The sequence below is a fragment of the Argentina anserina genome, chromosome 3 (genome assembly GCF_933775445.1).
Source record: "Argentina anserina chromosome 3, drPotAnse1.1, whole genome shotgun sequence".
NCBI lineage: Eukaryota > Viridiplantae > Streptophyta > Magnoliopsida > Rosales > Rosaceae > Argentina > Argentina anserina.
The window spans coordinates 24318234-24329481 of NC_065874.1; the positions used below are offsets into that span (position 1 = coordinate 24318234).

General features: G+C 42.7%; 1 protein-coding gene across 1 annotated transcript; it reads left to right on the top strand.

Annotated features, from left to right (window-relative positions):
* Nucleotides 1–4353: 4353 nt before the first annotated feature.
* Nucleotides 4354–9124, top strand: LOC126787298 (uncharacterized). Its single transcript, XM_050513206.1, has 7 exons — nucleotides 4354–4547; nucleotides 4762–5160; nucleotides 5291–5511; nucleotides 6347–6608; nucleotides 7174–7602; nucleotides 7800–8477; nucleotides 8576–9124. Exons 1-7 carry the CDS (start codon nucleotides 4467–4469, stop codon nucleotides 9122–9124), a joined length of 2619 nt encoding a protein of 872 aa, XP_050369163.1. The 5' UTR covers nucleotides 4354–4466.
* Nucleotides 9125–11248: the final 2124 nt, after the last annotated feature.

Genomic DNA, 11248 nt, shown 5'->3' on the forward strand with positions numbered 1-11248 from the left:
AGTACTTGAGTGTACCTAGGTCCTTCATCTCAAACTCTGTGGCAAGCTGTTTCTGTAATCTATCTACCTCAATAGTATCATTCCCAGTAACTACCATATCATCAACATATATAATTAGGGCTGTTACCTTTCCTTGTTGATGTTTGAGAAATAACGTGTGGTTTGAATTACTCTGTTTGTAGCCAATCTTCCTCATGAATTTTGAGAATCTTCCAAACCAAGCACGAGGTGACTGTTTAAGACCATACAAAGACTTCCTCAATCTGCATACGGAGTTACTTGGAGAAGCGGCCACATATCCAGGCGGAAGATCCATGTATACTTCCTCCGTTAGTTCTCCATGAAGGAATGCATTCTTAACATCAAACTGCCTAAGTGGCCAGTTCGAGTTAGAAGCGACAGAAAGCAATACTCGGATAGTGTTCATCTTTGCAACAGGTGCAAATGTCTCATCATAGTCTATGCCATATGTCTGGGTGAACCCCTTCGCTACTAAGCGTGTTTTATATCGGCTTATTGACCCATCTGGATTATGCTTCACTGTAAACACCCAACGACATCCTACAGCCTTCTTGCCATATGGTAGAGGTACAAGCTCCCAAGTATTGTTCTTTTGTAATGCTTCCATCTCTTCCTCCATTGCTTTCCTCCATTTTGGATCTCCCAATGCATCCTGCACTTTGTTAGGTACTGATACAGTAGATATTTGATTCACAAATGATTCATATGACTTAGATAATCTTTTGGTAGATATAAAATTCGCTACCGGATACTTGGCTTTAGTCTGAAGGGTAAGTTCATATCTTTTTGTTGGTTGACCCCGAGTAGACCTATTTGGCAAAACATATTGTCTACTATTAGCTCTAGAATGACTAACCTCAGGTGAGTGATCTTCTGTACCAGGAGAGCATTGGTCAGGGGTATAAATAGTTGTACGGGAGTCATGAGGAGCAGTTGTGTTGTCAGCTTCTGGTGCCTGAATCTCTTGAGTGACGACCTCAAGTGGTGCCTGTGTGGCTTTGGTAATCTCAACGGAACCTATTACCATATCAAGTGACTCACTTGTCTCCCTCTCTCCATGATACAACTCTTCAAAAAATGAATTCTCCCCCTGAAGAGCAGTATCAGAAGAGAGAAAATAACTCATGTCCTCAAAAAAGGTAACATCCATAGTGACATAGTATTTCCGAGTAGGGGGATGATAGCACCGATACCCTTTCTGATGTCCTCCGTACCCAACAAACACACATTTAATCGCCCGGGCATCCAACTTAGAACGCTGATGTGGTGGAAGATGAACAAAAGCAACATAACCGTAAACACGAGCAGGAAGATTATGAAAAGAGGGTAATGAGACATGAGATGCAAGTACCTCATAGGGGACTTTCACTTCAAGGACACGAGAGGGAAGACGATTAATAAGGTGGGCGGAAGTAATGACAGCATCACCCCAAAGGTATTTAGGCATGTGGGCACTAAAAAGAATACACCGAGCCATGTCAAGTAAATGACGATTTTTTATTTCAGAAACCCCATTTTGTTCAGGTGTGTAAGGACACGTTGTTTGATGAATAATCCCGTGTGTGTTAAAAAACTCCTGAAAGTGATGATTCACATATTCCCCCCCCCATTATCAGAACGAAGAACTCGAATGGTGGCATTATATTGTGTTTGGACAGAGGTATGAAAGGCACGAAAAGCTGGAAAAACCTCATCTTTATTTTTAAGAAGTACAATCCATGAAAGACGTGTGCAATCATCAATAAATGACACAAAATATCGCATGCCTGACACAGTAGACTCTTTAGAGGGTCCCCAAACATCAGAATGAATTAGTTCAAAAGGAAGAAAGCTTTTAGTAGAAGTACTAGGTGAATAAGTAGATCGATGACTCTTGCCCAAAACACAGGTCTCACAACATAAAGAAGACTCGTCCACACTAATAAACAAAGTAGGCATAGATTTTTTCATAACACTAAAAGATGGATGCCCTAAGCGACGATGCCATAACCAAACTTCACTTAGCTTGTCAAAAGTGGAGAGTAAAGCGGTCCGAGACTGTCCCCCTGGTTTTTCCCCTGCGTATGTCAGATCCAAATGAAACAACCGGCCCCTCAGATACCCCCGACCAATGACCCGTCCGGTGAGAAGATCCTGGAAGATCACATATATAGGAAAAAATGTTACAGAGCACTGAGCGTCAGCGTTTAATTGGGGAACAGATATCAAATGATGAGATAAAGCAGGTACATAGAGTACGTTATGAAGCTCTATGGTGGGAGTAATACGAACGGATACGGATCCTAACACGGGAAATGCCTCACCATTAGCATTAGTAAAAGAGGGTACGGGTGGAGGGGACAATAAGGTGAAGTAAGATTTATCATAAGTCATATGATCAGATGCACCAGAATCAATAATCCAAGCATCAAAACTAACAGAGTGAGAAATATTGAAGGCCATACCAATTTGACTACGGCCAACGATGGAAGCGGTAGGTGCTCCGCCAGCAGTATGATGATCATTCCCAACCACACCATAGATATCGGGTTCCGGAACTAAGTGAAGAGCTGCTCTTGCCTGGGGACGATGATTAGGCCTCTTGGGCCTAAGATGCGGATATAATTTCCAACAGGTCGCACGAGCATGGTTAGTATCATGGCAATAAGAGCAAGGAGGGCGAGGTTGATTCCTGAAACCTGGTGGTGGTCCTTGTCGATGAAGGGGGGTGGAAGGTGCTTGCAGAAGGGGTGGTGCCGGAGAGCGAGCATGAATAGTAAGGCTGGAAATGACAGCCGGTGCCGGAAGAATACTCTCCTGCTGAGACTCATCCTTTCGAATATAGGTGAAAGCGATGAGTAGACTAGGTGGTTCGGTCATTCGGAGCAATTCGCCTTTCGCACTGGTATGCTTGGCATCAAGACCTTTCAGGAAATGGTGAACTCGTTCAAGCTCCTTCTCCTTATGGTACCAAACAATATCCTCTTGATTTTTTATCATGCAAGGACGTTTCACATCAATCTCAGCCCAAATATTTTTTAGCTTGGTGAAATAATGCGCCACCGGTTGCCCATCTTGGTGTATGGCCAAAGATGTGCACATTAACTCATGAACCTGTATGAAATCAGAGTCATTAGTATATAAGCTAGTCAGTGTCTCCCATATTGTCTACGCAGTAGCACATGCCTCCACGAGATCAACTATCTCATCATTCATAGCTTTCCACAAGATGGACATGACAAGACCATCGTCGTCGTCCCATTTGTTGTAGGCAACAATATCCTCAGGACTAGGAGCTTTAGTGACGCCGGTGACATGTCCCATCTTGTGCATGCCTCGAAGATGAGCAGCCATGAGTCGTTTCCATTTACGAAAATTGGTTCCGTTGAGTTTGGTGCCCCCAAAGGAACCACTGTCAGAATTTTTGACAGATACTTCGAAGGTCGGAACTTCAGGGAGCGTAGAACCCTCAGTTTCATGTCCAGAACCCATTGAAAAAAGAAGCAATGTAGTTAGACAGCAAAAAAACACAAAAATGAGAACAATCTGTCACCGGTGTACGTGCCCTGACGGTGAATATGCACTGACAAAAATAGGGTGGACCGGGTCGGGTCGGGAGCGGGCCGGATCGAGAGCGGGCCGGGTCGAGAACAGGCCGGGTCGGGTCGGGTTGAGAGATAAATGTTAGGGTTTCTGAAGAAAAATTTCGGGAAAGAGAGGAGAGAAAGGGACAGCGGCGGGAAAAGGGTCTCGTCGATGGAGCGAGAGAGAGAGAGCCGAGGAGAGGGAAGAGAGGGACCACCGGAGGAGGGCGTCTCGGAGGTGAGGAACAGCGGCAGAGATGAGGAGCAGTGAAGCAGCGGGTCGATTCGGAGATGAGGAGCAGCGGCAGAGATGAGGAGCAGTGAAGCAGCGGGTCGATGAGCTCTGAGGAAGGTCTCGTCGATGGAGCGAGAGAGAGAGCCGAGGAGAGGGAAGAGAGGGACCACCGGAGGAGGGCGTCTCGGAGATGAGGAGCAGCGGCAGAGATGAGGAGCAGTGGGTCGATAAGCTCCGAGGAAGGTCGATGGCGACGTCGAGCGGCGAGCCCAAGTGTGGAGCGGCCAAGCAGAAGCAACGGAGAGACGTCGGAGATCGACTTGCCGGAAAAAAGGAGAAAGAACAGAGCAGGAGGCTCTGATACCAAGTGGTAAAATACCGATTGTTTTCCTTGAATTGATTTGCATATACAGATTCAATGATATATATAGGCTAATTTACACTATATACTAATCTCTCAACTAATCACTCCACTACATATTGTTTCCTCCACTAATTCTTCATTCACCTACTACCATCCACTCACATAGATTACATATGTGATCAGTCACAACGTTTTCCAGAGCTTACAATCTTTGACATTGCAGAATCTTCCAAAGCTTGATGGGTTCTGTTCAAAAGACGCAAGGGCTGTTGTGACAACCAGGATGGATGAAAAAATTAAGATCAATGAAATCATATTGGAGAATGAGATGGGGAGTCCGGTGCAACTTTTCAAGAATGGAGAGGTACATCTTAATTTTGGCTTCCATTTTTTTTAGGATTAGGATATTGCTTGTTTGCTATTTATTTGTTTGATTATGAGAAGATGTAGGCATTCTTCTAAAAATTCCACCAATCAACTAAAACAGTAATAGGCCGTAGCTTCTGAAAAGAAACTATAAAACTAGAATTTCTCACACACCATGACTCATAATTTTCAAATATGAATGTCTATTGCAGAATTTGATACCAAACTTAACAAATTTAATGGTGCGCCAATGTGATGGTTTAAGATTCTTGCTATCTTATTCCATGGCCAGAAGTCTTGTGAAACTCAAACATCTTGAGGTACACAATTGTCAGATAATGGAAGAGATAGTATCTTTAGAGGAATACCTTGAAGAAAATACAGATAACATCTTCTGTAAGCTGTCACATTTGCAACTACTACACCTACCACAACTCACCAGATTCTGCATCGGAAGTTATATTGAGTTTCCTTCCTTGGAGATATTGCATGTCGAAGATTGTACTAAACTGGAAACTTTTGTTCTTGATCCTGTTTTGATCCAAAATGAGGAAACTCATTCGAGTAATAGTCATCAGAATCCTACACCATATTTTCTGTTTGATGAAAAGGTGAATTTCACTCTCATTTCTCCTTGTTTTATGATTTCCACACAATTCTTTTTATTCTACTTGGTGGTTCAGCCATTTTTATATATGTGTAGTTTTCTGACTAGTTTTCAACATTACCATATATGTGCAGGTTGGATTTCCAAGCTTGAAGGGAGTGGTCATCTATGACCTTCCTAAGTTGATAACAATATGGCACAACCAACTTTCTCAGGACTCTTTCTGTAGACTCAGTAAAGTTGACGTACGAAGATGCCAGAGTCTAAAGAATATATTTCCAGTATCAGTGGCCAAGGGTCTTAAGCAGTTAAGGATTCTGTATGTGCAAGCTAGGCTGCATGGAATCGGGTGCGGGTACGTGGAAGCGAAGCGTTTGGAAACGCGGAAGCGTTTTTTTCCCAAAAATTAAGGAAGCGGGTGCGTTTTGGAAGCGTCATAATAATATATATATATATATATATTATATAATATTTTTATATTTTATTTTTTAATTATTTTATATAGTATTAAAATAACTGGATAACTATTAATGACTTATTTTCTAACCCATGATTATCTTTAATTATAGCATTATTAAAGCTTTATTTCAAAATTCAAACAAAAGAATGTACAACATAGTGTGAAGATGTTGGACACGTGCAAGTCAAAGAGACATCACTAGATGAAATTGATAAAAAAAAAGGTTCGTCTTCTCTCTGTCTCTCTCTTTCATATGGATTTTTTTTCATATCTCTCCACAACTCTCTGTATTCTCTATATCTCTCTCATCTAGATTTTCCTGATATCTCTCCCCATTATTTCTGACACATATTAGATTGATTGATGCTGATCATCTTTAACCGCTTAACGAAATAAATAAGAAGATGAGATGACAAGAAGAGTCTCAAGACATTGATTGATGAAATAGAGGTAGAGAAGCAATCACGCTTCCAATTTGGAAGTCAACGCTTCCGCCGCGCTTCCAATTTGGAAGCCAACGCTTCCGTCGCGCTTCCAATTTAGAAGCCAACGCTTCCGTCGCGCTTCCAATTTGGAAGCCAACGCTTCCGCCGCGCTTCCAAACCTACCTTTTTCGGAATCGCGCTTCCGTCGCGCTTCCCCGCGCTTCCGAGCGCTTCCGCTCCCACTTCCGCTTCCGAAGCGAGAATCGGTCGTCCAACCAAGCTTCCGTGCTATGTAGTGTGCAAAGGTGTAATGGAGTGGAGACAATTGTTGCAAAGGAAGAAGGACAAGAAATGGAGCTCAACTTTGTGTTCCCCAAAGCAACATCTGTGACATTTAATATGCTGCCCCAAATTAAGTGTTTCTACAATGGGAGGCACACGTCCAGGTGGCCCTTACTCCACCAACTATGTGTGAGTGCATGCCCAAATGTGGCGTTATTTGTGTCAGAAATTTCAAGAGTTCGGAAAGCCAATGCCTCCACAGAGCCTTTTTTCATAATTGAGAAGGTAAGTAAGGGCAACTCCAAATGTTAATTTAAATCATATAATGGGTTTAGGATTTTAAATTTACATGTTTAACCTAAAATTTAATATGACTATGCTATTTTAGATCCTAAAAGCAATCCTATTTTAGGATGGTTCTTAGAAACAATCTTATTTCGGAAAACTTAGTTTAATGTGGGGCTCACTCATTTATTGATATTAAATAACGGTATATTAAATTTTTTAGATTTATTAAAAGAGGTTCAATCAAGAACACTAAAATCCTTTTATGTTTTTTTTATATTAAATAATTGTATATGTTCATATGTAACATTTATTAAAAGAGGTACAATCATGTAACCCAAAGAAAAAAGGTTAGAGATCTACTAAATTCTTTTTTTTTAATTACAATAATTTTTTTTTAGAAACCAAGTACATATTAATGCCATACTTTCGCATTAATTAAACCATACAAAAAAGGACCTGATCATTGGTAAAATTTCCGAAAAAAAATAACACAAGTCGCGAAGTCAAGTTCTTGTGATAAGTAGTAATCATCAGCCATGTGATAGTATGTTCACCGTTTCAGAATTCATTCCCTAATTTGGATCATTTGATTTTGGGCGGCACGAGGTTGGAGATTTGGGATGGGCCACTGCCAGCGGATTTTTTTGCCAAGGTAAAGATTCTTAATGTTGCATCTCAACGCTTCAAGTTATCACCTGATTCTCTTCAGAAATTTCATAGTCTCGAATCACTTATAGTGATGGGTACTCCTTTGGAAGAGATATTTGTAAATCACGGAAGTAGTAGTGGAACAATACATGCAGTTGGGACTCAGCTCCGACGTGTAAGATCCTTGAAGCTTTCACGAATGTCCATGTTGTTGCATTTAGGGGTGGAAAACTCTCAACCAGTGGTTTTTCCAAATTTGGAAATTTTAGAGGTGGAGCTTTGTGTCAGACTCCAGAATCTGAGGGCATCTGCAATATCCTTCCAGAATCTAATCACTTTGAAGGTAACGGGTTGTCACGGACTACAATATTTGGTAACTAAGTTGATGGCTCAAAGTTTACTGCACTTGACACACTTGGAAGTTAAAGATTGTCAGAGGCTTATGGAGATAATGGGAGGCAATGAAGATGATGCAGGAAATGATATTGCTTTCACCCGTCTTCAACATTTGGAACTTTTTGCTCTACCGAGTCTCCGAAGATTCTGCTGTGGAAATTGTTTGGTCAAACTCCCAACCTTGGAGAGATTAGTCGTTACCGACTGCCTGGTGAATTTTACCCCGAAAGGTTTCTTCAGAACTTTAATAATCTTGAGAACCTTGTGCTGCATGGTGATCACAAAGAAATATTTTTCCACGAAGAAAATAGTACTGGGGAGTTACGTACAGTTGTGAGCCTCCCGCATTTAAAATCGCTGAAATTTTCAGAAATGCACATGCTAGTGCATTTGGGGAAGGAGATCAGTTCCCAACCAATTATTCCAAATTTGGAAGTTCTAGAGGTGTCACTCTGCGAGAAATTACAGAATCTAAGCTCACCAGCAGTATCCTTTCAGAATCTCACAACTCTGAAAGTCTTTGGTTGTCATGGCCTGGAATATTTGATCACTAGCTCGATTGCCCTGACTCTGGTACAACTCACACATTTGGAAGTTAAGAATTGTGAAAGGCTGATGGAAATAGTGGGAAGCAGCCGCGAAGATATGGCAGGAAATGAGATTATTGCTTTTAACAAGTTGCAGCATTTGAAACTTTCAGGATTGCCCAGTTTGCAATGTTTTTTCTCGGGTAATTGCATTTCACATACTACGATTTGCAAAGAAATTGAAGAGAGGGAGTGCACTGAGACTGTTGTGCCATGTTTTCTTTTTAACGGAAAGGTAATGTTGCTTGTATTTTTAATTTTAATACATCTCCAGGTTGCTAAAAATGTAATTTCTATTGTCAATTTAAATAATGTCATGATTACAAAATGCAGGTGGGATTTCCTAGCTTGGAGATACTGATGATCCATGACCTACCTAAGTTGATGACAATATGGCACGGACAATTTGCTCCAGACTCCTTTTGCAAACTCAAAAGGATTTTTGTTCAGGGATGCCATAGTCTAATAAAGATATTTGGTGCTACTATTCTTGAAAGAATGAATGCTCTTGAAACTCTGTTACTAAAGCAGTGCAAGTTGCTGCAACTGGTATTTGAACTCGGGGGAATCACCGCTCAGGAAACAGATGATACATCATTCACTCCGTCCAAATTGCCTGAATTCAGTCAGAATCTGGTTTCAGTGGAAATAGAGTCATGTGACAGTTTGAGTTATATCTTTCCGGCTTCAGTGGCCAAACGTCTTCCCCAGCTGAGGAGACTGAGTGTAGGGAATTGTGAAAGAGTGGAGGAAATTGTTGCAATGGAAGGAGTGGATATGACAACACCTGTGTTTGTTTTCCCAAACGCAATATCTGTGCGGCTTCTAGGTCTGCCCCGGCTTCTAGGTCCGCTTCTGTGTGGCCTCTACTCGAGTACTTGACAGTGATGCATTTTGGTAATTATGAGCACTAACGGGTAGTGGAGCACAATGACAGTGGAGCACAATGAGGAGTGGAAAAATCTTTATACATGTATATATAAAGATGATTGTTGTATGTAATTCAAGCAAGATAGTGTAATATGAGTTCATTTGGTATCAGAGCCTCTTGCTCTGTTTTTCTGGGAATTTTTTGTTTTTTTTTCCCTCTTTCCTTTCTCCGGCAGCTAGCTCGGAGCTTCTGTTTTTTCAGCTCCTCAAGGGTGTGGGGCACTGTCGATACGCAAGGACTCGGCCAAGAAGACAGACCTCCTTTCACCAGCTCGGAGCCGTGACATACCCGACCCGGCAAGCTTCTCCTCCACCTATACCCGGAATCGCGACACCACGTTCCGGCGAACTCGTTGACAGTGCTAGACGATCCTCGCCAGACTCCGCTGCACCTCGCCGCCGTCGATCCACTTCTTGATTCTCCCGGCGAATAGTACCTTCAAGCTCTCCTCGCCGATCCGGTACTCTCGTCCGTCGAGTTTCGTCCGCCTGTATTTGCTTCCGACTTCGCCTCCCAGAGCTAGACGATCGCCTCAAGCACGTCGCACCACTGCGAGTAGAACAGCGACGCCGCAAGCTACCACGCTCCGCCGCTGAAATTCGTCTTCTCCGAAACTGCATCTTTGCGTTGCCCGGCCCGCATCCGAACCGGCCTGCATCCGACCCGACCCGGACCCGGACCCGGACCCGACCCAGACCCGACCCGACCCAGACCCGACCCGACCCTGCCCAGAATTGGATGTCTTGTGTCAGTGTAGGTTCACTAACAGTGCACGTGCACCCAAGACAGATTTATATCCTTTTTTTGGTACTTCCGCTGTATAATTCCTGATTTTTTGAATTCCTTTCTTTCAATGGGTTCTGGAGACGAAGCTGATGTTCTGAAATTTGAAGTATCTGTCAAGAAATCTGACAGTGGGTCATTTGGGGGTACTAAACTTAATGGAACCAATTTCCGTAAATGGAAGAGACTTATGGCGGCTCATCTTCGAGGTATGCACAAGATGGGGCATGTAACCGGAGCCACTCATGCTCCTAGCAAAGATGATATTATTGCCTACACTAAGTGGGATGATGATGATGGTCTTGTGATGTCCGTCTTGTGGAAAGCTATGAATGACGAGATAATTGATCTGGTGGAGGCATGTGACACTGCGCAGGCAATATGGCTGACACTTGAAGGCTTATATACTAATGACTCTGATTTCATACAGGTTCATGAGTTAATGTGCACCGCCTTGGCGATGCAACAGGATGGGCAACCGGTGGCGCAATATTTCACCAAACTAAGAAATATTTGGGCTGAGATTGATATGAAACGTCCTTGCCTGATCAAACATCAGGAGAATATTGTTTGGTACCAACGTGAGAAGGAGCTTGAGCGAGTTCACCATTTCCTGAAAGGTCTTGATACTAAACATAACAGTGCGAAAGGGGAATTGCTCCGCCAAACCGAACCTCCTAGCTTAATTCAGCTTTCACATATATCCGTAAGGATGAATCTCACCAGGAAAGCCTTCATCAGGCACAAGTTGAAGTTTCCAGCCTTACTATCCGTGCTAGATCTTCCGCACCACCTCTTCAGCAGGCCACTTCATCTCCACTTCACCGAGGACCACCACCAGGTTTCGGGAATCAGCCACGCCCTCCTTGTTCTTATTGTCATGATACTAACCATGCTCGCGCAACCTGTTGGAAGCTGTATCCACATCTTCGGCCTAAGAGGCCCCATCATCATCCCAAGGCGAAAGCAACTATTCAACTAGTCCAGGAACTCGATATCTATGGTGTGGTTGGACACGATCATCATACTGCAGGCGGAGCTAACCCTACTGCCTCCATAGCTGGTCGTGGAAAAATTGGTATGACTTTATATATTTCTCACTTTGTTGGTTTTGATACTTGGATTATTGATTCGGGTGCGTCTGATCATATGACTTATGACAAATCTTATTTTACCGTATTGTCTCCTCCACCAGTACCCTATGTTACTAATGTTAATGGTGAGGCATTTCCCGTATTAGGAAAAGGGTCGGTTCGTATTATTCCCACAATAGAGCTTCAAAATGTGTTATA